The following is a 26,796-nucleotide window of genomic DNA, read 5'->3' as shown; positions in this document are numbered from 1 at the left end:
GCATCACACACGTGTCATCACAAAGCTTTGTAAGGTAAATGTTCAGTAGTTAATATAAAGATGATTGTTCGCCTTTCATCTTTATAAAATAGTCAACATTACATAAAACTGTAATTATAACACTACAGTGTTGGGTTTCCTTCATAGATAGGCAAGCCGGCTGACAACTCAATAGTAACAGTAAAAAGAAAAAGAGGAAAAATTGGAACTATACAAGAAAATAGCTCATATATATATATACACATATATATACATATATATATATACATATATATATACATATATATATACATACATACATACATACACACACACAAACACATCCCTGGGACTATTAGTTGGAGTTAAATTGCAATAAATTGATGGATGTGTTAATTCCTATAGCAACCACCAAGAAAATCATTCCAAAAATATACACTGAGAAATATCAGAAATAAAAATGCTATACTAGAAAACAATTATTTAATACAAAATAAGAGAGTAAAAGAGAGGGGCTGGGAGGCATGGAGAGGAAGACAGGAGTAATGATGAGATACAAATGGAAACTGTAAATACATCTTTATCAGAAATTATATTAAATGTAAAGATGTAACTACTTCATTTACATTAGCCATTGATTGACATAGAGGGTTAAAGAAAACCCTTGTAATCAGTTTACTCTCAGATCGATAACTTCTATTCAGGGTTACAAATAAAAGAAAAGTAAATAGATTAGAAAGAGATACCATACAAACAGTAACAGCAGCAGTTGCAATAAGTGTATTAATATCAGACAAGATGAACTTTAAAATGAGTATTACCTGAGACTAAGGGATTTTCATAGTGGCTAAAGAGCTAATATCCTAAAACATAATGACTATAATTATGTAATATGTTCTAATCTTGGGACCCAAGATACAAACAAAACATGATTGGCTGGGTGTGGTGGTGTATACCTTTAGTCCTGTTTATTTGGGAGACTGAGGTTGATGCATCACTTGAACCTCTTGAGTTCAAAGCACTATTTTGGATCCATAGAGAAAGGAAAAAAAGGTAATTGCCAGACAGGGAGAACATAGTTATAAATCATATGACAAGAAATGTGCATTGATGCTATTGCTTACTAACCAATCATAACACAAACTGATCAGTTAGAAATGAGCAAAATATTGAATAGGCATTCTTACTGGTGGAAATAAATGAATGGCTAATAAATACATACAACTGCTAGCATTATTAATCACTAGACAAATATATTTCTAGAGAGCTATGCAGTGCCTCAGCTGAGATGGCTGCTTAGCTGAGCCTGTCTCCTAAAGTACAGCTGACTTGGTGGTTTAAACAAGCAGCTTCCTCATGAGGGCCTGAATGATCTAGTCCTGTAGGAGATGATAGGGCTGTCTGTCTACCTTAATGTCATCTTGCCTTCATCCCCTTCACTTCACACTGGAGATGTTTCTGCTGGAGTGCCTGATCAGGTTCATGGTTTCTTACTAGTCATCAAATACTTTTTAGAATTTGGGGAGCATTAGCTGTTCAAGTCCATAGCAGATTATAATACACATATTGTCAAGTATACAGAGAGTCTTCGAATGCTGCCGCTGGGGATGTGAAATGGTACATTGCTTTAGAAAACAGCTGTAATTTTCTTGAAAAGGTTAATCTGTTATATGACCCTGTTGTTCCACTTCTAGAATCGACCTAACCGAAGCAGGCAGTGCCCACAAGCCACATGTGTTCACAGTAGCCTCAGGCTGTGAATAGGAAAGCCTGAAGCTGGTGAAGCTTAAAGAAATGCTTGCCCTTATAGTGGACTGTATATTCGGAAGCTGAGTTAGACATCAGCAAGCCCCTACGACTATTCTACACCAGGCCAGGTGTTCATTTGCCTGTGGTGTCTGCCGTCGGTGCTGCAAATGCACAGTTGAATACCTACAACAAAGATAGATATACAGCCATTGAAGTATGCTTCTTTTTATGTCAGCATTTGCAAAAACAAAGAACTTCTGAGCTTAATGAGGTGACCAGATGAAAAAGATGATCATGAGTAATTCTGTGTGTATGAATTCAATATACCGAAAAGCCAAATGTCTGTAGCAGCGGTTGCCTCAGATTGGAAAGCAGTTGGGTATTACTTGCAGACTGCCACAGGCAGCCTCTTAGAAGTGCTCTAAATGTGGACTGTGGTAATAGTTACACAAGTCTTTAAATTTACCACCTCTTTCCCTTTGGCATATGTAATGTATGAGTTTTGTCCGAGTAAATTCCTTGTTGATATTAGAGTCAAGTATGGCAGTCAGTATAGTAGCTACATAGCTGGAAAGTTGAGGGCACTCTTCTGGGCACTATTGGTTGTAGGCACCAAGGCTTAGGAAAAAAGTCACTGGGGTGTGACCTCCCAGAATACCTGATATCCTTTCCCCCTTTTCCTTGACCATTTACCATGAAGTGAGCACTGTGTTTGACCATGCTCTACCATCTGGCAGCCCCACCGTCCGCTCACATTAATCCACCTTCTTTGACTGACTTCTCCAAACTGTGAGCCAAATTAGCCTTTCAGGTATTCATGATAACATGAAACTTAACTACTTAACTTTTGCTTTTTATCATTTTATGTGCTTTTCTGTAGTTGGAATCTTATACTTAATTTGAGGATGAAAAAAAGGAAAATGAGACTAAGTTTTGAAGACAAAGACTTAGGAATTGGAATGTGCTGCTTTGCCTTGTGTGAATCATGGCCTAGAGAGTCACCTGTTTGTAAAGTTTATTGCCTTGTACCTTCCTACTGCTATTTCAGCTCATGTCTGTGTAGCTTTGAAGCAAACATTCTAGTCGTCAGTTGCTAGACAGCGTGGGAGTAACAAGAGAAATTGCCTAATCTTTTTTCCTGGTTATTTAATTATCAATTATTCCTATTAAAAATAACTTTGTAGTGTGAGCTGTAGAATAAATACTATAAGAGGGAAACAACAACAAATACGAACAAAATGAGTATTGTTCACTGTACCAATTCCAAGCTGATGCTCGCCAACAACTATATTCACCGTTCTGTATTCTCAGTGCGAATACAGGAGAACGCTGAGTGGCTTTGCTTTTCTCTGAATTTATCTCACTTATCTCTTACATTTAACAAAGTAGCTGAGAAATTAGCGGTGTGAAAAACAGCCCTTATGTTGCAGTTTCTCTGCATCAGGAATCTGGATGCATTTCAGTTGGGCCTCCTGCAAAGATGCTAGGGAGCTGTCTGTGGGTGAGAGTCCTCCTGAGCATCAGCTCCCCGAGTTCTTACTCGCCTTTTGACCAGCAGCCTGAGTTTTGTACAGCAGCTTTTCTGTAGGCCATACTACAGCATGACAACTGGGGTCTCTAGAAGACTCTCTAGAAGAAAGAGAGGGACCGGGTGTTCAAGATAGAAGCCAGAGTCTTCTGTAATGTAATCTCAGAGTGACTTTGATTACTTTCTTTATGTTCTCCTTATAAAAATGACTTGTACGTCCCAAGAGTTGAGATGTTGCCTCTTTTCCTTATTGCAATATAATCTCCTTAGAGTAGGGCTCTGCATTTTTATTTAGGTGTATGCCTACCTCTGGAGTGAAGGCCGAAGCATATTCACGGTGCTTAGTCATGGAACACATTATCTAGAGTCTTTTTCTCTGGATGGAGAGGATCATTCCACTTAGGGGTTTTATGTCTTTTAAACGTAATACCTGCTACTTAGGTTAATTATTAGTCGGCCAACTTTGCATGTCGTAAAAAATCAGAATTGGTGAAGATGGTGGCATTTAAAAAGTTCTTTGCTGCATTTGATTTGCTCTTCTCTCATTAGAATTCTTCAGGCAACTTGCATTGACACAGGCCTGTTATTTTTCTCTTATCTTATTCTTGTCAGGTTTATGTATGAAGACTCAGGTAGCTTTATAAAATGAATTGAGAAACCTTTCTCTTGGAGAATGCCGTGGATCACAGAGCACAGCATGGCTTCTCCCTTCCATATCCTGTGGGTTACTAATTACCAAAGGGAAAAGGCAGTTTATACCACCATTCCTGGTCCCTTAATGAGTAGTCTATTATCAGCAGTAAGTTTTCAAGTCATTCGTTATGAAACCTTAACTGTGTGATGGTTGTTAATTCTTAGAAGCTGTTTGGGAATGCTTCCAGTAGAGGGCGCGGCATCGCTTTCACCCTCTCCCTTGCACAAGGAGCAAAGTGTGATTCCTCCCTGGCCGTTTTGTTCTCGTTCCGCAGATGACCAGGAAATAGCGGCTATCACAGCAGCTGGAATGGGAGGCTGGCCAGGGCTGGTATGTTTTGTCATAAGAGTCCAAAATTCATTTCTTCTCTGCTCTTCATCCTCAGCTCATAATCCCTTAAGATCAGAACAAGTCCAAAATGACACTGGAGTTCTTTTAAGCCATTGTGTTATCAATTTCAAACAGGAAACAGGAGAAAGGGAACAGAAACTGAAAGGAATATGGGTATTGGGAGTGCAGCTCCCCTGTATTTCTTCAGCAGGATAAATGTTGAAGAAATTTGAAAATGTTCTTATTCCCAGAGTATGGTATCTTTGTACTTTGACCCTCCAAGATTAAAAGTTTTGTGATGACTAATTATCCTTAGGGCTGGGGACTGGACCTTGGCAGTCCAGGCAGGCATCATACCACCGGGCTAAATCCCTGTGCTTTTTTTACTTTAACTTTGAGACAGGATTTTAGTAAGATGTCTAAGGTGTTCTTGAACTTGATTTTAGCCAGATGGGGGATGAGGAGGAGCTTGAATTTATGATCTTGGTACTTCAGCCTCCAAATTAGTTGGGATTACAGGTCTATGCAGAAAGACTTATCTGTTACCCTTTATCATAGTGCATTGGGTTAAAGGTTAACCATTTTACTGGTAGTCAGGAGGAAAACATTCTTGAATTTGAATACTTCAGAAGCCTGGTATATTTAAGTTCATTTTACATGTGTTGGTCTCTAGTAACACAAAGCATTTACAAGGTGGATTTCTTGCTTTTTGTATATCTAAAGAAAAAGAGTGTGAGAGATTAGCATGTGGTCTTTGCCAGTCGCTCTCTGTTTGCTTGTTTTGCTGGTTCATATATATTAGATTTATTTAAATTTCTTAAGAGACCATGAGTTTTAATTTGTGTCTATTTCTATGCATGTGAGATTATTCGTTAATGTGATCTTTGATATTAATAGGCTTCTTAGCCCAAAATATGCTTACTGTAATTTGGTAATGGCAGTCTTTAACCCAAACACAAGTAAAAGTACACTTTATAAAGGTGTCGGGATTTATAGGGTGTTGAGGGTGGAGTGAAGGAGGACGTCCTTTGCCAATGGAGTCCGAGGTACATCTGTAAATGAAAGTTCTGGTTCATGACAGTATAAGAAACTGTTTTTTTGCTTTTCTGTTTATAGATATAGAAAGACGATTGAGAGATAGAAATAACCCAGGAAATGACTAAACATTAATTTAGTTCTACCTCTACAGTTCAGCATTTATGAGCTAAAGGGCAGAAATCCCGATGAAGGGCACTGAAGAAAAATAACCTGTTAGAGAACATGGGTTAGCCTGGGATTTCAAGAAACTAGCATTTATGGAAGGTGTCTGCTGTTTTGTGGCCACTGCCTATAGAGTACAATCGCTACAATTTTTTCTGATTCTTGCTGCCTTGGAGAAGTGTTCACTCTCGGAAAGTCTTTTCCTCTTGAATTTTCCTCCCAGTCAGTCTCTGCCCTAGACAAGTTTTTTTTTTCTTTCTTTCTTTTCTTTTTATTTTTCTGATTTCCCATGAGACTAGTATGGCTACTTTGTAGAATTTCTTTATCAGTCATAGAACATGTACCTTTGGGTTCAGGGCTTGTTTTATATTCAGTATAAGATCTGTGAACTTTATTTGTGTAACACTGCCCGGCTTGCAGTATGTCTTTTGTATGAATGTATAATCAGTCTGTTGGCGGACATCTGATCTTTTCCGTTATTTTTAACCATTGCAGATAATTTAGCTTGATTGGTTTTAGTTCATTGTTGGTTTACTTAACATTTTCCTGATGATCAGGACAATAAGCGTCTTTAAGTGTCCTTTTGGTCTCTGTGTGTCTGTTGTCTTTTGGTCTCTGTGTATCTAATTTGTGAGTGGTGTATTTCATTTAGTGCAGTGATTGTAGATTCATCCATGTTATAGTGTATGTGTAGTGTATTTGACTAATGGTCGTTCTGCATATATGCTATATATTCACTGTTTGTCTATTAGTGAACCCCGGGTTGTAGCTGTGTTTTTGCTGTTATAAATAATGAAGCTTTGTGCATGGAATGCGGTCATGTAATAAGTCAGACACCATTTTTTTAATTCTTTTGGATACATATACAAAAGAATAATTTTCACTCATAGTAGTTGTAACTTTCAGAGTTTGAGAAATCATTGTAGTGTTCTCCATGGTTACTTTACCATTTCACATTCCTACAGGAGTACACAGGTTCTCTGTGTCCTTGTCAACCTGTTATTTTCTCATGTATAGTCGTCATTCCAAGTGTGTGAGCAGGTAGCTTTGCTCTCTTGTATGGAGGAATGTGATATCTACTGCTTGGTAACTGGTTTATGAGGCTGTCCTGCTATTATTTTTCCCGAATTTATGTCTGTGCAAGAAAATGCTGATGCACAGATTGGAAAAACAGGTTTGGTGGGTCTTAAAGTCTCCAAAAGTTACTTCCATTGTTTTCTTTACTTCATAAATGCACTGGATCTTCATTCATGGTTTAAGCTTTCTATTGAATTAAATATTTTACTATCTGAAAATATTTCAAATATAATATTATTTTACAGCAGAAAAATAATTCCTGCCAAATGACTCTGAATCTAGTTTTACTGATTTAATGCTATTCTTACCTTTTCTTTACCTTATTTCATTTAAGATCAGCGTGCTAATTCTATGTATCATATTTAGCATAGAAAAAATTATTTCTATAAAAATTATAGTATTATTTTAGCTCAGTCTTTACTTGCCAGAGTGGCTGGTAAATGTTGGGCTGGAATGAGTGCAAAAGTTAATTGAAATGAGACAGTGTATAGGTCTGTGTACTGTACACATAATAATTGAAATGAGACAGTGGACAGGTCTGTGTACTATACACATAATAATTGAAATGAGGCAGTGGACAGGTCTGTGTACTATACACATAATAATTGAAATGAGGCAATGTACAGGTCTGTGTACTGTATACATAATAAGAACCTGCATGTTAGCTTCCACAGTTGCCATCATTAATTTTGTTATACATTGCCTGGAAGATAACTTGTGTTGTTATATATTATTCTAATCTATTTGTTGATTTATTGGGATGGAAAGAGGACAGGCTGTTTGAATACTAACAGAGTTAGGATTACAGGACATCAGTTTGGTAAATTTGATTGTGCCATTTGTTATTCATCCCTACAGCCTTGTATTCTGTTATTCTCTTCTGTGTGTTCTTCTGGATCCCCTTCGTCTACTTCTACTATGAAGAGAAGGACGACGATGACACCAGTAAATGCACTGTGAGTTGTCTCAATCGAGAGTGGTCGTCTCAGTCAGAGATTACTTCCTCGGTTTTCAAAACATGGCATGACTCTCCTTGACTTTATTCTAGCTCTCCTTTAGACCCTAATAACTTAGACGATACAGGAAACTGTTTATTTTTTCTGTGCTTTGGCTTGGTTCCCTGTCTCTAACTTAGAGGTTAGAGTACCCACCATAACCTTGCTATGAGAGTTGGGTAAATTAACTTATATAAATGCTTAGAATAGTTCCTGCCATGATAAATGTTGTACATAGATTTAAATCACACACACGAGCTACGTGGTGGTGCTTCACACCTGTAATCCCAGCACTTTGGAGAAGGAGGCAGGAGGATTGCAAGTCTGGATACACAGTGATTTATAACATATATGTGTTTATATAGTTGTTAGGTATTTATATCTTATAGACATAAACATGTATGTGTTATGCCCAGATCAGCGAAGTCCCCCAAAAACTAACAAGGAGACCGGAGTCCTGTATGTAAAAGCAAAGAGCCTTTATTTTATACAAGTTTGCAAACTCAGTCTATCCAATGTATTGGAATAATCAGAGAGCCCTGAGACTTAGTTAGAGTTGGGTTTTTATAGTAGTAAAGGTGGGGATGAGGGACTTCTAAGGTTCAGGACCCCTGATTGGCTGACATTTGTCTAAGGTTGTCTCCCTGAATGTGTGCTGGCAGGTGATCCTATCTACAATGGTTGGAACTTTAGGAATTTCCTTTGGATGGTCTGTTCTTGGGTGGTGCCTGGGTAATCTCAGTTTGTGGTCCTTCCTGCAAGGAACTGAGACCCTTGCCTCCATTAAGCTTATCAGGGCCAGGCCCAACACTAGCAAGTGATAATTGTTGGAAGTTAAGAACTTCCTTTGGGTGATCCATTTCTATTAAGCTAATCATGGCTGGATCCTACATATGTACATACACAAGACTATTACTTATTCTTAGCCAGACATGGTGACACATAACTTTAATCCCAGCACTTGGGAGACAGAAGCAGGCAGATATCTGAGTTTGAGACCAGCCTCCTCTACAGAATGAGTTCTAGGACAGCCAGGGCTATACGGAAAAACTCTGCCTCTAAATACATACATACACACACATATACATACATACATACATACATACATACATACATACATACATACATACAAGAAGCCAAACAAAAATATTGCTTATTTTTCCATTGCTTTTGGTGATTGCATTAAGGGTATTTATTATAGGTGTGGAGTGTTATTCATTTTGGGGAATATTTTTCTATTTTGACAGTTTCACCTTTATGTATTCAGCATGTTCTTTTTAAAAGGTCTAACCTTTCCAGATTTTAGAATCTTGCAAAGACACATAAGATGCAAAAAACTGATTATAGTTTTCTTTAAATTTAATTTGAAGGCTTTTCTGTTCAATAATTGAAACTTTGTGCTCTTGATTTGAAATGTATATTTGCTATGAAAGAGAGCATTATTGTATTGTCATAATACCTCTGTATATAAAGGCTTGCTAAGTGGTATATTTCCCCCCTTGGCCTCTAGCAAGTTAAAACGGCGCTCAAGTACACTGTGGGATTTGTTGTGATTTGTGCACTTCTTCTTCTTGTTGGGTAAGTCTTGATTTTTCATTGTGCCGATGGGAAATAATGGGATAATAGTAACAAAAGGTTCAGTCAGAAAAGTTTAGGCAAGGAAAAAAGAAAGGAAAAGAAAACTAAACAAATGGCCTTTTATGTAATCACTGTGTGAAGACGCAGTGAACTCTGGTTGTTGTGTCTAGTCGTTTCGCACATCTCTGCATGTACCCCCCGTTATTACTTTTTACACAAACACATTTGTGTTTTATATATTGTATTTTCCCATTCCTGGGACGTTCCAGTATTAACACTCCTGCTGCAGTGTTTTGGGTGACTCCTCAGGCCTGGGAGTGTGCATTCCTCAGCTGATGGTGGCAGCCCTTCTTGGAGGACAGCTGTTCATGTGACTGAGCTCCCAAAGCATACGTGGTGTTCGCATGTTAAAACCTAAATTTTAGAGCTCTTATGTTTGACCTTCCTGCCAAATCTTTGTCGTGAGCTCCCTTCTGAATCCTTCTGTCTTATTTCAGTAGAAATGTCAGTGGAGTTTCACACTGACTCACACATATGATTTCTGTCCTTCTTTGTTGTAGACTTTCGCCTTTGTTAAAATAGATCTGATCGCTTCACATTTTTATAGCAAAATAAAATGGTCCTTATTTGCAACGATGCAGGTTTTAAAAAATTGCATTAAAATTCTGATATTCTAATACAATGATATCATTTCCCCTTTCCCTTTCATCCCTCCAAACTCATGTGCTCACATTCTGTTGAGAGCATACATTAGATGGCAATATGTACCTAATTTTTATTTATAATTAATTTGGTGGGTTTTTAATAAAATAAGCTTTATTCTATCTGTAGGATTGTTTTGCCTTCATGTCTATGTACCTGTGTGCTTGGTGCCTGGGGCCCAGGGTCTGGGACCTGGAGCCTGTAGAGATCAGAGAGGGCATTGGACCCTGTGGAATTGGAGTTATAGACAATTGTGAACATTCATATGGGTACTGGAAATTGAACCCAGATCCTCTGGAAGCACTCTTAACCACTAGCCATAATTTGGTGTTTTATATTTCAGTAACTAACTTACAATACTTTAAACATTCATTAGATGCACTTGTGATGGGAATGAGATCTGCTGTGGCTTCTGTGACTCCCAAGGACGATGGAGCATATGTTTCCCATTCGGTTACATTCCTCTTTCTTTTTCTTGTCTTGCTGGGTCATAAAAGGGGTGCATTGAAAGACCATGCGTTCAGGCTTTTGTTACTTGTTTAACTATGGAGTATACTTTCACAAGCCCCCTTTCCTACTGGAGGAAGCCAGTATTTATGCTAATTTTCTCTGATGACATGAAAATCTTGTCACTTAGCCTGTTACTTGAACCAGGGGTCAGCAAGCTTAAGGGGCAGATAGGAAGTCAATGCTTTAGACTTACAGTGCAGTTAGTTTGTGTGGTTTGCGGGTCCTTTTGTAGCTCTGGGTAATCATAGACTCAAAAAGCAACAGTAAAACTTACAGTTTCATACATACAGTCACTTAATATGTAGCAGATCCCTGATTTAGAATGTGACTGAGAACTACCAATAAAATCACCTATCCCTGCAGAAACCAGTGTACAAGAATCATGAATTAAAGACTGGTAATGTTTCAGTTATCTAAGACTGTTCTTCTCAGTACCATATGTAAAGATTTGAATGAGGCATGTACGTCAGTTAAGTGATTTACTAAACTTTTGAGAATTTTTTTAAATTTACTTTTTGTTTTCAATATATCCCCTCTGCAGTTATCCCTACTTCACTCCTTCTAGTCCCCACCCTCACCTTTCCTTTTCCCCACATTCACTCCCCCTCCTCCTCTTCTCCCTTCTTTTCTACTTCCTTTCAGAAAAGATCAGGCTTCCCAGGGATAACCACAGCATAACAAGATACAATAAGCTCGGCACAGACCCTCATATCAAAGCTGGGTGAGACAACTCAATAGGAAAAAAAGGGATCCAAGAGCAGACAAAAGAGTCCTAGACACCCCTACTACCTCTGTTGGGAGGGACTGCTAGTGTGTGTGTGTGTGTGTGTGTGTGTGTGTGTGTGTGATTGCTGCCTCAGTCTCTGTGAACCCTATTAGCACTGTGTAGTTGATGTCTGTGAACTATGTTCTCCTGATGTCCTTGACCTCTCTGGCTCCTACAAAAATACCCTGGTTTGTTTTCTTTTTTTTCTCTTTATTTCTTTGTGTGTGTTGGGGGGGAGGCAGGGAGTTCAAGACAAGGTTTCTCTGTGTAACTGCTCTATCTGTCCTGGAAATAGCTCTGTAGACCAGGCTAGCCTTGAACTCAACCGAGATTTGCCTGCTTCGGCCTCCTGGGTGCACCTCCACCGGGCCCTAGTTTCTTGGAAAAGGGTTTCCTACTGGTACATCTGTAATCTGTTTCGCTAGGATCTGGTGTGGGTTTGACATTTGTTGGACTCATCATTTTTGCAGCACTGTGGCTTGTGTCCATGCTAGATCTTGGAGCCAGAAATGAAAGTTGAGGGTCTCTGTTCTCAAGGTTCACACATAGGACTCCTGTAAACAAGTGAATCGCAGTGTTTAAGTGCTCCAGTGAGAGATGCACACGAGCTGTTGGTGCGAATGGGCAGAAGTTTACTCTTCTCTGTGGAATCAGAAGACTAGCAATGAGTGGCAGTTGAGCTGAAATTCGAATTGCTCGTTCAGTTAGTTGCCTGAAGAGAAAAGGCGAACGGCATGCAGACTGCAGTAGTTTGCTCATGCTGCCATAGCAGAGTGCCACAGACCAGAAGGCTTAAACAGTGGACATTTCATTTTTAGAGTTCTTGAAGCAAAAAGTCTGTGATCAAGATCTTGGCAAGTGTGGCCTCTGGTAAAAATTCTGCCTGACTCACAGATAGCCACTTCTTACTATACCATTTTTTCTCTGCTATGTGGAGGAAACTGTTTGGTCTCCCCACTTATTTCAAGGGTACCAGTCTTATGGGACAAGGACCCCACTCAGCTGAAGAATGACATAAGAAGTATGTGACTTTAAACCACTTTTCCCCTCAAACTAACCAGCAAACAACCAACAGACCACAATGGGATGTTTCCAATGATCACACGGACCACTGTCACATGATATTAGACAGCTATGTAGGCTCTAAGTCTAGTGTGTACTGTTTAAGGAATAGTGGATTTTCTCTACTTAGCCATGAGAAGACTGGAGATGTGTGATTGTGACTCCAGGAAAGTTAATATATATGACTCTGACTTAAAAGTTACAGCTCTATGAAGGATGTGTGGACAGGGCTTTTGGGGTGGTGTTTGAGAAGCCATGTATTAAAAGGTAGCAGGATCAGCCAGGTAAGCATCTAGTAATTGAAGTGAGTATGGATCTGAAAGAGCAGTTTCTCAAGAGAGCAGGAAAGAACAGGATGAGCCATTGGGAAGAGGGAGAGACATGATGTGCTAGTTGAGGATAGGAGGTGAAAATCTTGTCTTTGATTCATCTTTTCAATTTCATGTCCCAGGAAGTCATTGGTTAGCTTCTCCTTTGCCTCTTATACACTGAATTAAGATAATTCAGTAAGTCAGCAGAGTGTAGAATGTTTTTCCTAAGCAGCTTTTTATGTTTATTATTCTAAGTGATAAGAGGGAGAATTCTAATCTTACTGTGTTCCCATTCTGTTTGTTACTGTGCCTGTGGAAACTGGGGTGCTCTGTATTCTCTGTTTTTGAGAAAGGCAAATTAAGAAGATCCTGATATGACTTGGCTATGTCTGTCCTATTAAACTATAATTCTCGATCGCCAAAAAATCATCATTTACTAAATCCTGATAGTCAAAAATTAACTGCTTTTGCCCCCAAAACTGATATATCACATCATTATTTGATTTTAATTGCCTGTTTATTAATTTTTGAGAATTTCACACAATTATATTTCACCAAATTCACTCCACAGTCTTCACCTTAACTCTTCTTATATTTGTCTAATATGTTCTAATCATAGTTAAAATAAATTTTTTTATAAAATATTTTTCTATGCTCACAACAGAAAATTTCAAAATATACTTTGTGGTCTCTAAAGAAAAAGTTATACTAAATAATTGAGTTATTATATAATTACTTCTTTCTTGCTTATTTTTCTGTTAAATAAATCTTAGTAGTTAAATTAATTATTAATAGTATTGATATATAGTATATAGAAGTTATTTTTTTAAAAGCTATTCTAATTGACTTCTGTTTGATTTTATTGCTGGACAATACATGAACTTTTTACATTTATGCTTGTGCTTTTGAGTAGTTACTTTTCTTTCTCAATTTGATAAGAATTGAAGTCTTCAAGATTAAGAAGACTCAAGGCAATGCAAATAGTTAGAATTGCCCCCTAAAAGGTAGGAATTGAACTTGGAGCCTTGGTATGCTAGGCAAACCTTGATAAGCACTGTACCACTGACCTGCACCTGCAGCTGACTGTTAGGAATTGAATAGCCTGGCGTATATTTCCCATTCATCTTCTCAGAAGAACTGGAGGAAAGGTTGGAATACTAAGGTTTAAAAGTAATAGCTGTTTTGGGAAAATGTTTTCTATACAGATACTTTAACATATCAACATATTCATTATTTCTTCTATAAAAACTGCACACACCTTACTGATTTTCTTATAATTAAATTAGTTTAGGAGGTGATATGAGACTTATCTTTTGCCCGATAAAGTGGTTTCCCATATATGTTTTCTTGGGACATCTGCTTTTTACCTGAAAGACTTGATGTCTTGGTTTATTGTTTGGGGCTAGAAAATAAATTGACTATTCTGTTTTCTGTTTGTTTCTGAGTGTAAGCTCTTGTAGTTGTTTCTGTGTGAGTGTGCTCCTCTTGCTTGTAGATTAGAAAACAAAAGACAAATGTATTGATTATTTGTATTGGGTAGGATCTTGAAAGATATTGAAAAGAAGAAAAACAAAATCCATCTCTAGTGTTACTGTGTAATATTTACTGTTTATTGTGATGCATTTTATTTCAGTTTACATATAAATATTTTGAAATGATTGTATGTATTTATTTCTCTGCTGATTCACCATAGAATTTTTCTCATATCATGGTTCAGAATAAATATGTGATACAATTAGTACACAGATGAGAAACCCCCAGGCCTCTGTGTCTGTAGAGGTTAGTATACAGTTAGTATGTAGATGAGGAACCCCCAGACCTCTGTGTCCGTAGAGGTTAGTATACAGTTAGAACATAGATGAGGAACCCCCAGACCTCTGTGTCATACAGGTTAGTATACAGTTAGTACGTAGATGAGGAACCCCCAGGCCTCTGTCTGTACAGAGTTAGTTTTTAGAAAAATTGATTTTTCTTTTAAAAATCTTGAAAATTGAGTTTCAGACTTCTCAGTTTTCTATAACTTCCTTTGAGGCATTTAAACAGAGTTATCTTTTCCTTTAGTGCTTTTGTGCCACTGAATCTTCCCAGCAACAAGAATTCTACCGAGTGGGAAAAGGTGAAGTTTCTGTTTGAAGAACTTGGCAGCAGTCGTAAGTATTGAAAACATTTTCTCAAGTAATTCTTGTCTCGTGTTCTTTGGGAACTTAGGAAAATTAGCAAGTTTTTATTTCTCTAGGAACTTAACTCTACCATTGTTTACTTAAATGAGGAGGTTTAACTTGTTCAAGCTGCCTTCCAGCTATTATGTAGGTAGCTTCTTCAATTTTGCATGAAGTTACCATGTTATAAAGAAACTTTAATGTGCAAAGTATTTTAATGGACTTACTATTTTAATGTGCTCTTTAATTCTTTATGATAACAGAGTAACATGTTTAAAAAGTATGATAGTGGCATATTGATTTTTATTTTAAATTTTTAATAGAATGCTCTATGATGCTATTAAAGATGAAGTAATATTTCATTGAGAATGTAAATTACATGTTTCATATGAATTAAATAATGTTTGACAAGAACACATCAGGATTGCTTTTCTTGAAATTCTAACAAAACAAAGCCTAGGTCATAGAGAATAGGTTAATAGTTGAAGATTTCTTTAAGACCCTCTAGTTGTATGCATATGTGGGGAGGGCATGGGTATGTGCACATGAGGACAGGTGAGGACAGAGGTGTTGGGTCTCCAGGAGCTGCTGTTATAGATGGTTGTGAACCCCCACCTACAGCCCCATGTCGGTGCTGGGAACTGAACCCTGGTCTTCTGCAAGAGCTGTAAGAGCTATGAGCTGCTGAGACAGCTCTCCATCCTGTGATCCACTATTTTAAAGGGAGGAATCTGCAAGTTCAGGTGGCTACATTTAAAGAGTTCCTTAGTTTTTGAAAAATAGCTTTATCATTAGAAAGAGAAAATAGGTTAAAACAGTAAAATATTACTCAAAACTTGTGTGTGTTTGAACATATCAACTAATTCTAAATAAAGGTAGCATCCTATCTTTTATAAACACTGTACTGAGGTGTTCCTGCTTTGTATTTGCTCTCTCACAGTCCTGTACATCCTTGGATCAGCCTTCTTGTTTCTTACCCAGCAGGTGCATTAAATAATGATTAAACTGCGCCATGGGATCTGTCGTGCAGCTTGTCATTTTCTCACCTTTCACTTGACGCTTCATCTTGGACACCAAAGTCCCTTAGTATCTCCTGGTGGCAGCAAGAGTAAGACAGTGGCACTGGTACTGCTGCAGTCACTGTGGGTTTGTGGCCTTGACCCCATGCTACACTGGCCACTGCTTTTCTTGCTGCTAATTCCTTTACCGTTTTGGGTTGCTTTTCTGCCCCAAACATCAGTGCTTAGATGGCAGCATTCTTGATTTTTGTCATTATCTTACAATTTTGTCCCTCTTTAGTCTCGGTTTTATTTTATAGTAAATCTAAACCACCACATCTTACATAATCTATCTATAATATATTTTAAAGTCTAGTTTCATTATCCAGCTGTACTTTCTTGTGTGTATGGGTATTTTGCATGTATGGATGGATGTCTGTGCACCACATACCTGCCTGGTAGCATGGAAGCCGGAGAGGAAATCTTTTTCCTAGGAACGGGAGTTACATATGCTTGTGAGCTGCTGTGTGGGTGCTGGGGATTGAACCTGGGTCTTTTGGAAGAGAAGCCAGTGCTCTTAACTACCTAGCCATCTCTTCAGTCTCTACCCAAGAGTTTCTAGTTTCATTTCTCCCATCCCACTTCTTATATATGTTAGAAATCAAGTACATTTAACTATTTCAAAATGTATACTTAAATGTGTTCTAAAACATATTGTGCACATGCATGTTATGTAAATATGTGTGTGCATATCTGAGTTCAGTCGAGGTGTAGAACAAGTCTAACAACAAAATTTTGCTTAATGTACTAGTCAGTTAATGTGTCCCATGTAATTTATTAAACTTTATGTTGCTTTACTTGTTTAAAAGTATTATCAATATATTGCCAGTTTCATATATATCTGGCTTCTTTGACTGAACAGTGCTTTAAGATTAATTTATGTAATTGTTTTTTGTAGCAAATTAATAGATTGTATGACTATGCCACAACTTCTCAGTCAATAGGATCTGTTTATGTCCATTCCCAGTTATTGATCCTATTTGCTCAAGGAAATATCATTCTCAGTTAATAATAGCTATATTTTCATAGTATTTCTTTATGTGACCTGATACAATTTTGTTGCACTGTAGACTCTCGCTCTTAACCTTCCTAACTTGTCAGATAGCATTTCTAATCTATTTGGTTGGTAGGGTTTTAACTTCCACAGTGGCAATACCAGTTGAGGTGACAGGGCATTAGGGGCATTTCCCAGGCCCACCCTTGGATGCAGAGCTAGGTAATGGATAGCTGCAGAGAGAAGTGGAGTCATTATCCAGTTTCAGGAGGTCACCCCTGAGTGCGTGTAAACAAGAGCAACAGTGAATGAACTTAGTAAGCTGTACATAGGCGTAATAATAGAAGAGATCAGAACTTGAGTGGGTTTGGAGGCTAGAAGCATGCGCAGAATTGGAGGGCAGGCGGAAATGATGTAAGTACAGTACTCATGAAATTCTCAAAACAATTAATTTAAATAAAATTTATAATAAATCTTGAAAAAAATGAAATATACTCAAAATTTTAGGCTACATATAAAATAATATTTTCAAATTAAGGAAAAATTAACCCCAAATTATCACAACTAAAGGAAGGCAGAAAAAAAAGAGAAAGGAAGGGTAATCCTATGTAGTCCAGGCATGGGCTGGGGAGATGGTACCTCGGTGGGCTTGAGGACATAAGTATGGATCCCGGCCACCAGCATTAAAGGTCTGTAACCTCACAACTGACTGAAGATGGGAGGAGCCCCCAGGCTTGCTGGCTTACACAGTAGGTCTACATGAATTGCTGAACTTCAGGTTCAATGAAAGACCAACGTGGGGACCACAGAGGAAGACACAGTGAGGACATTGCACCTCCACCTTTACATACAGAAGTGGACACAGAAGACAAGCTCCATGTAATCCTTTGGTCGTCTTTTTATGTATCAAATAGTCTACTGATTTCTTTTTAGGTCCAACAATTAAACTGGCTTTTCTTCATAATTTTAAAAGGTGAAGGAAAGGAAATCTTAGCTGATCTAAAGGATTGTGTGAAGATCAATTTATAAAGAGTACTTTAGAAGTCTTCTCTTGAATAGAATTGGCACTTGAAGGACACAGTAATATTTGTTTTATTCCTTCATAATGCCTAAGGAGCCTTATTTATATATTTTACATTGCTGTAATAAATATAATCATTAGAGTATTAAAGATGTACATTAACCGTGTGTTTTCATTTTCCGCAGATGGTTTAGCTGCCCTGTCATTTTCTATCAGTTCTCTGACCTTGATTGGGATGTTGGCAGCCATCACGTACACAGTAAGTGCAGAGGGGGTCTGAGCTCCGCACAGCAGCGTCCTTTGTGCCCGCCTGTCTTGCACTTCAGTCGTCTATGTACTGTCCTTCGCTCTTCAAATTAAGAGATTGAGAGGACGATAAATTTTCAACAACTTGGTCACAGTTATCTGTTTGCAAAATTAGTACTGAGAAATGAATCTTATAACTTGTAAATAAATTACAACTAGTTCTATCCTGTGCAGTAAGTGGACTTAGTGTTGGTACGTGCCAGACCCCAGAACCGTAGGCCAGTATGTTACTAGCTTATAGATTTGTTCTGTCTGCACGTGTACTTTTACAACAGACACTGACACTCCTCCAGTCTGTAGAGCCTGGTGCTGTATTTTCTAGCTTTCTGATTTTGTTCAAGTGTCTCTTGAAATAGCAAGGCATGGCAGACTACTACTATGTATACACATTGCTCTGTGGTTGGGTCAGATTAAGAAGAAAAGGGCCATAGTCGATGCTCTATCTTACCCCTTCCCCACGGAATTGTATAAGCAGTATCTAAATGCTCTGGAAGCTTTTGAGATTAATGAAATTATGCATAGAGCATTCTTGATTCTTATAAAGATGGGAAATACTGTTCTTTTGGAAATACTTTGGGATATCTTTCCTTAGGCATAAAAGAGATGGGCTGTTACCCTAATAGCAGAATCAAGTCATGTTACCTGATCATTGGTGTTTTCTTACACACATAATTAAAAGTCCTTGGGCTGGCACGATTGTTTAGTGGGTAAAGGTATCTGCCACCAAGACTAACAGATTCTGAATTTGATTTCTGGAACTAATTATCCACACACATGTCCAAATACACACAGAGAGAGAGAGAGAGAGAGAGAGAGAGAGAGAGAGAGAGAGAGAGAGAGAGAGAGAGAGAGAGAGAGAGAAATAATGTATAAAGATAATTTTTTAAAAAATAGCCTAACATGCATATATCTTTAATATCTTGAGGTGCTTCTTTGGGTACTTAGTTTTAGTATTCGTTTTCAGTTTTCTATGTTTTAAGGCATTATACATAAGGAATTTGCCATCTGTTAGTAGTGGGTAGTTATCTGTCTGCCTCACAGAGTATGTTTATAGCTTGTTAGTTATTTGTCTTTTGCAGAGAAGTCACAAATTGTAACCCAATCAGGAGTTAGACCTGGGGCTACTGTTCTCTGGCTGGTCTGATACACTGATTTTGAGTTAGTTTCTTAACCTTCTTGAGTCTGTATCTTCTAGATTAGAGGCAACTAGGAAAAGTTTCACAGGTGTTTGTGAAGTTCGAGGTATTGTTTATAGAAGTCCTTGGTAATTTACGGGGAAATGAGACAAACAGTAGATGAAAGATTAGTCAGGAGAAACAAATGGACACAAGAGGAAACCAATGTGTAATGCCACTGTCAAGAACTCTGTAAGGCCTAGGAGTCACCCTGCTTGGAGTCTGCAGCATTTCTCTGGATTCTCTGGAAGTATGCAAGACTTCCGAGTCAGAGACAAAAGACTTTGTTAACCAATTAGCAGAGCTCCATAGACTAAATATTGTCTTGTTCAGGTTTCCTGGGTTTCAGTTTCCACCAGCAACTGTGTGTAGGATCAAAGGAAACCTGAGGTGAGACTCATTACAGAATAGGAGTTCCAGCTCAGGAAGGCTGAATCATTTATATGGACAGCAAACATGACTGCCCTTCTTCCAAAGGAGCACACTGCCTGTGTCTGTCAAGGCTGTTTGCTACCCAGATGACCTTCAAATGAGACTATGGGTGTGTGTGTGTGTGGGGGGGGGGTGATCAGGTGATTCCTGACTTCTAATTTGTGAGTTAGGAGGAAAGTGAGTGAAGTCACTAAGACCATTTGAAAGACAGCTTCCTGCAGGAGCAGTGTTATGATATAGAGAAACAGATGTTTGTAATTCACTAACTAACTTTATTTTGTGTGTGGGGGGGTATTGCCTGCATGTATGTGTACCACTTGTGTTCAGCTGCCTGCATAGGCCAGAAGAGGGAACCAGATCTCCTGGAATGGAAATTGTAGATAATTGTGAACTGCCATGAGGGTGTTAGGGATTGAACATGAGTCCTCTGCAAGAACAGCCAGTGTTCTTAATGCTGAGCTCTCTCTCCAGCCCATAGTAAAATATATTTAACTAATGTTTCATGTTGTTCAAAATAGAACTTTGAAATTTTTTCATTTAATAATTTAAACCAAATGATCATGATGAATTTAAATATTCTTTTTTTTTAAATGTCTGTGTGTATGCCTGCAGGCCAGAAGAGGGCACCAGACCCCATTACAGATGGTTGTGAGCCACCATGTGGTTGCTGGGAATTGAACTCAGGACCTTTGGAAGAGCAGGCAATGCTCTTAACCTCTGAGCCATCTCTCCAGCCCCGAATTTAAATATTCTTAAAGCTGTTTTTCTCAGACACAAAAGAGTGACCTTCACGATAGCGCTAAAGTAACCGGAGTAACACTTATTACTAGTATTGGGACCCAGAGGGCACCGAGGAGCTGCAGAGTAGAAAGGAAGGCTCTGAGGTCCCCAGGTCAAGGAAGAGGTTTCTGGGGAGTGGCCTAGGAGTCACAGCTTTTCTTTAATAAAATGGAGGTTCTTACTATGAACCTCGCATTCAAGACTTCCCTAATCACTCTGTCATTGCTGTTTCTTCGTGGTTAAGGTGAATAATATTTCAAAAATTCAGTATGATGGTTTAACTAAACAGTGTAACAAGTTAGAATCCACTGACTACCTATGAAATATTATTTGTTAACTTTGCTGACTATTTAGTTTTGTCTACACCAAACTGCAATTTCTACTTCTTTCTTTTCTCTGTGAAACTAAAAAAAAAAAAGCAATTATATCATGAACAGTGAGGAAATGAATTATTCAAATATGTGCAAGTCAGAGATGTATTCATAATTGATGGTTAGTTGGAATTGGGCGGACGTGGAAAAAGAATAAATATCATTTAAATAGCACCGGAAATATGCTTGGAGCACAGTGAGATAATATTTCTCACCTAACCCAGGGCTTGGCATTTTATCACTGATATTGGCAGTGGAAGGAAGGAGAGCATGTAGAGCTGAGTTAGTTTGTGTGGGTTTTATATGACATCATCTCCTATCTGATCACTTGCTTCCCTGATAGAAATGGGCCAGTAATCTTAACTATATTAAAGTCTAGTCAGAAACACGCCAGTTCTCGTGGAAATTACAAACAAAAGACAAAAATCATCCCACAATCATTTGTAGATGGTACCTTTAGTGTAAATAGGAAATTAATGTTACTAATTATATTTGTTTCCAACCTCAGATGGAAGGGCTTGATTGGCCAGCTTTTGACGTGTAGTGTGAAAGAAGGCGTGGCAGACAAAGAGGCAAACTGCTGTGACCCTGTCTAGACAGAGTCAGCTAAATTGGAAATGGTGTCTCCTCCAGAATTCATAGCTAATTTTTGTATTTAATTTACAGTCATTTCTAAACCAACAATTTGTGGGTTTCATATATGTTTAAACTGATATATATATATATATGAATTTCATGTATATGTCTTTAATTTAGTTTAGAAACTAGTTGATTATTAAATTTTCACTTTGCTTCTGACATTGTTTTGTGTCATAAGGATTAGCTATGTAATCTTACACACTCAGTTTTTAGAGAATGAAAAACTAGTTTAATCTGCTTATTATTTTAAGTTTAAGTTGAAAGGGGAGCTGATACCTTTCAGATTTAACAAATGAAACCTCTGGGGATACATATCTATGTAGATATTGTAAATTTTCTTGGTGCCACCAAGTGGGGAAATGTTAAATTAAGATATTTTCATGCACAGTATGGCCAGTGGTGTGCTTAGAGACAAGATCACTAACTGCATACTCATCAGGGGACCTTAAAAATGTCATATGTTATCCTATTCTATGTACATTTACTATAGATTGGATTTTAGTGGCCATGTGTAGTACAATATTTTCTTTATGCTGTTGAGAACGCATAATGTGTCTGGTTTGCAGTATTCTCTGCTCATGTTTGGGATCTGTTATGAGGCTGCTAATGCACCAGTCAGTGAATTTACATTGTTGGGTTGTTTTTTGTCTCACCATTAAGGCACTACTTAAGGAGAAAAATATATACCTACTTCTGTCTATCTCTCTGTCCGTCTATCTATATGTCTATATACATACATATGTATGTATGTGTGTATGTATGTATGTATATGCAAAACAACCAAATGAGTCTCGCCCCTTCTAAGAACACAGAACACTTTACTGTTGCTCTACAAAAAGCCGTGCAGTTGTGTTTGTTTTAGTGAATGTTTATTTTACTCTTTGTTCCTTTGTTTTCCTCCAGTCTGTCTGGACTGTTTCTATGTCATGCCTAAGACCTTCTAAGATATGCAGGTGGCAGTTAAACTCTGTATTTTATACCAGCGATGCATGTAGCTTAAGGAAGGTGACTATTCTGTAACCAGGACTGCACTGCGTTGTGCTAGGGACACGGGTGTGTCATGACTGTCTCATCGGCAGTTAGAAGAGTGTCAGTGTCAGGACATAGTCAGCCTTCCCTGACGGGAAAGTCACAACACGTGTGTCACTGAATTATGGGTTTACAGTGCATGGGGAGTGTTTGTTTATTTTCCATGTCCTTGTTGTTGTCCAATCTTAGCAAAAATCCAAGAATTTTGAGTCAAAAACATCATTCTAAGTAAGGGAGTAACATATATAAAAAAGTTTCCATTCTAAACTGAGCAGGGAAATAAGATGGAAGAAATGTTTGAACTTTCTGCATAGTGTTTTTAAACACTTTGGTTGTTGATTTATTCTTGGAAGCAAAACAAAACAAAAATTGGAGGCAATTAGGGCTAACCTACAAGCATTTTAAAGGCTTATCATGTTAAACATGTCAGTTTCCTAGAAATCCACTGGAGGGCAGTAGTAAGCAATAAAAGTGCTTTGTACATCCCCCCCCCACGAAGTATGAAGTTAAATTCAAAAGATTATTTAGAAACCTTAATATTTTAAAATGTTTATTTCAAGCTTACCAAAATCTAGACATTAGAGTTAAATTTTTGATAATCATTGAAACGTAAATGTGCAATTGAGAAGCAAGCCAAAGCTGGGTGTCCAGGCAGTGGTTACTGCCTTGTATTTAGTACCTTCCGTGAGACTTCAGAGAAAGGTGGTGTCCCCTGGTGTCCTCTTCAAACAGGCTATTACCATAGGAGTCTTCTTGTTTTTTAAGTCCTTTCCATGACACTACTGAGCAGCTCACATTGGCTCTTCTACTAAGCACATCAGTGTGCGTAGGAAAAATAACTCCTTCTCTCTCTTCTGAAGGTTTTTAATCAAGTATTATCCTCATAGGCAAATTCTTTTATCAGCTTAGTAAATGTTTTAGAATAAAGAGGAAGGAAAAGAATTGGGACCTCGTCTGAATATATCAAATAGTCTCCACACTTGTTACTCAGCTCTAGCTTAGAAGCCTGATTAGCCAAGTTTGGCAGACCAGTAATGTCGACTGCACATTGTTATGTATTATAAGCAAGACGCATTTGCAAATCAGGGCAAGTTTCTCAGGCATGGCGTAATTAAGCTGACTTGAAGTGCACTGAACTTCTCTCATGAGGCGGGGTGATAGTGGCATTCTAGGGAGGGCCCTGCTTGTATTAAAGAGTGACGGCAGAGTTTGGAGTGGCTCACTGGAGTGTTTGCAGAGGGGTGAGCAATTGGGGCGTCAGGGTAACAAGATGATGGAAATGCAAGATTGCTACAAGAGCTCTAATTCATGTTAAAAAATAGTAAAACTCCTTTTTAACACAATCTTTAGTGAGAATTGGAGATGTGTGTGCGCGCGCACACGTGTGTGTATGTGCTAAAAATGGCTGGCCAAGGAGAACCGCACTGGCTATAGCAGTTGAGGATACTACCTGCTGTTTCTCTCCTTATCTTCTGCATTGACCCTCAAAGCACTTTCCCAGAATCCTCTCCTGTGAGAAGGTTTTGAATGATATCCTCATGAGTCCTGGAGACTCTTAAAGGTTATTAATTAGAAGATAGCATAGTCTGGTGTGGGTAGAGCGCGATCACTCTGAAGCAGCATAGAAGATGAACATGAACTAAGTCAGAGCGCAGAACAGTCAGGAAGATGTACATAGCCAGCGCTGTGACGGCAGACTGAATTGGGAGCGTGCTATAAATAATGACTAAAGCAATGGATTCCTACTGCAGCGGTACTGGAGTTACCATGTTAAAGCCTCAGAGCTGTTCAGCACAGAGTGAGGAGCCCAGCCCTTGCCCCTTCCTAACTATGGGGAGAATGAGTAAGGTACTGTGGCTGTGTGCATAGATGACAAGCTTGCGTCTGGTTCAGAGTCTGCTGTTGTAACCACAAGGTGATAGTTGTCAATGTTTCTGAAGTACTTAATGTGTCTCTGAATAATGACCACATAGTGAAGGAAATAAAGAAATAAAAAAGAAAAGAGGAACATGATTGTTCCTAAGTATGATGGAGGGGAAGGGTTCATATGTGGAAAACATAACCAGAGTCAGGAACCTCTGAGAGTAGAGAGTGGACTGACCCTGAGCCCACACCATGTGAGGAAAGGGGAGGGGAAGCCGTGTGCAGCAGCCAGGAGGCTCAAAGGTACAAAGAGAGTGGGCAATTAAAATGGTTGAATTATGCAGGGAAGAGAAACCTTAGCTACTTGTCCTGAGTTTGAAACCTAACACGTAACAAATGCCATTGAGTTTTATGTTGGTGGATATAATAAAAAATACAATTTGGGAATGGAATATGGAACTGGGTGTTTATTTTTAATGTTGGAAATTAATTGTCGAATTATATATATATATATATGAAGATTAGTAAAAAGTTTGGTTATTTGTACATAGGATATTAAGTTGTATATAGATAATTAGTCTATTCATCAAATATCAGGAATATATTCTAAAGGTTTACTTCATGTAATTGGAGAAAATTATTTTTATTAGTATAAAAATAATTTTTTACCTTTTGTATTAGCTCATACTGTTTTAACATTATTAGTCTGAAGTTGTAACTTACCACTCTGATAAAGTCGGACTAATTTGTTTTAGAAACATACTTGTATATGTATAACTGGAGTAAATAAAAGAAATCCGAAATAGTGAGTGTGCTCAGAGCCATGTAGGCACGTTGCTAGGTAACCAACTTTACTTATTCACTTCTGCTCACTTTCAAGTTATCACTCCGAAGGAAACCAGTTTTGAACTTGAAAATTGTGTATAAAATGTTTTGAGTAGCTTTAGTAAAACATGTGTATGCTCCTTCCAGGCATATGGCATGTCAGCCTTACCTTTAAACCTGATAAAAGGCACGAGAAATGCTGCTTACGAGCGCCTGGAAAACACTGAAGACATTGAGGAAGTGGAGCAGCACATTCAAGCGATTCGATCAAAAGTGAGTTCCCGTCTTGTCATTGGAAGCATGGTTGACCTTATCCATCCTGATGTGAGTTTGCCATGGACAGACCCAGAACTTCTTACATTGTTTGCATCTGTGCAACAAGTACTTCAAGGATTATGTCCCTATTACTAGTTTTCTATGCAGTATATAAAATAGTGGCAATTTGAGAATTTCTGTTGGTGTTTTAACAACTAAAAATGGCCTGCTGCTTGCTTATGGCCAAGACTTTTCCAGTTCTTAATCACCTGGATTTTATGTGTAATGTGGTTTGTTGCCTCTCTTAGGTTCAAATTTGGGTATTTGTTGAGCAGTTTAAGGTTACTTTTAATTCTGTGTGATGTAAATGTATTTCTAAGAGCATGATAGCAATTTTTCTTTTTATGTCGTCTTCAAATAGCATATTATGGATTTGTTTTAACAACAAGAAGGGCTTACTTAAGTACTCAGCTTAAAGGTACAGTGTGTCCGCTTGGCATGCTGTGTTAGCCAAGCAACTCTTTTATTTTTAATCCATTATCTGGCAGGGATGGGGGTGATGGGCACATGCCATAGCACATGTGTGAAGTCAAAGAACAGCTTATGGGCGTCAGTTATCTTCTCTCACCATGTGAGTTTTGGGACTGAAGTCAGGCCGTCAGGCTTGGCAGCGAGCACCCTTCCTCACTGAACCGTCTAGCAGGTCGTGGAGCAGTTCTTTATGTATTCAGGGATGTGAGTCTGCATCTCTCATCTGGGCACGACACAGAGAACGGGCGTGCTGATACAGAGCTGACTGTCTCCTTTTTCTTCACCATGGGGTAGTGCTGCCTGTGTTCAAGGGTAGCCTTTTCTTCCTCACTTAATCCCAAAGTGTTTTCCTAACTTGGTAAATTCACAGTGAAATTAACCATCAAAAGTCCAGCCTTTATAAACTGGATGCCCCCAAAGATCCCTGTAACCCTAGCAGTCTACCCCGTCTCATACTGTGAAATGGAACCAGTCTGTTTTGTAAGAGTCCCTGGCATGTTAGCAGTGCTGATGCTGCTACAGTGCCAGGGGCTTGAGACCTTGTACAGTAGTGAAGTCAGGTTGATAAATCCACCATACGGTGGCATAGGGTTAACATCCCCATTGCAACAAGGACGAACAGAAAGATAACAAGGAAAGTGAGCAGACACTAAACCCCAAGTTCCAGGTTTGGCTTCTAGGGTTCCTAGTGACATCATGTCATCTCTTAGAGTGAGCTTAGGTGGCTCTGCTCTTCCTGCTTTGTTACTGGTGGCACATGTCACATGCGGGCTCTTTTGGTTTGGTTCTACACGGTGTCCACAGCTTGGCTTTGCCCAGCAGATGTCTCACACTTCTGGCAGCTCCAATATCCTGGGGTTTCCATTCCAGCTTAGGC

At 38.5% G+C, this 26,796-nt stretch overlaps 1 protein-coding gene across 1 annotated transcript in view; it reads left to right on the top strand.

The window, feature by feature from the left end:
• Lmbrd1 (LMBR1 domain containing 1) overlaps nt 1-26,796 on the top strand; it is an 80,344-nt gene that overhangs the window by 22,923 nt on the left and 30,625 nt on the right. The window contains exons 4-8 of the mRNA XM_050134671.1: nt 7,416-7,513; nt 9,063-9,130; nt 14,543-14,631; nt 17,899-17,972; nt 25,281-25,406. Coding sequence (XP_049990628.1) covers nt 7,416-7,513; nt 9,063-9,130; nt 14,543-14,631; nt 17,899-17,972; nt 25,281-25,406 — 455 coding nt within the window. The remainder of the gene's footprint in view (nt 1-7,415; nt 7,514-9,062; nt 9,131-14,542; nt 14,632-17,898; nt 17,973-25,280; nt 25,407-26,796) is intronic.

Source organism: Alexandromys fortis, unplaced genomic scaffold (assembly GCF_014885135.2).
Source record: "Alexandromys fortis isolate MF-2015 unplaced genomic scaffold, M_Fortis_MF-2015_v1.1 scaffold_20, whole genome shotgun sequence".
Taxonomy (NCBI): Eukaryota; Metazoa; Chordata; class Mammalia; order Rodentia; family Cricetidae; genus Alexandromys; species Alexandromys fortis.
Note: the sequence above shows the minus strand (reverse complement) of the source record. Positions and strands in the feature narration are given on the sequence as shown.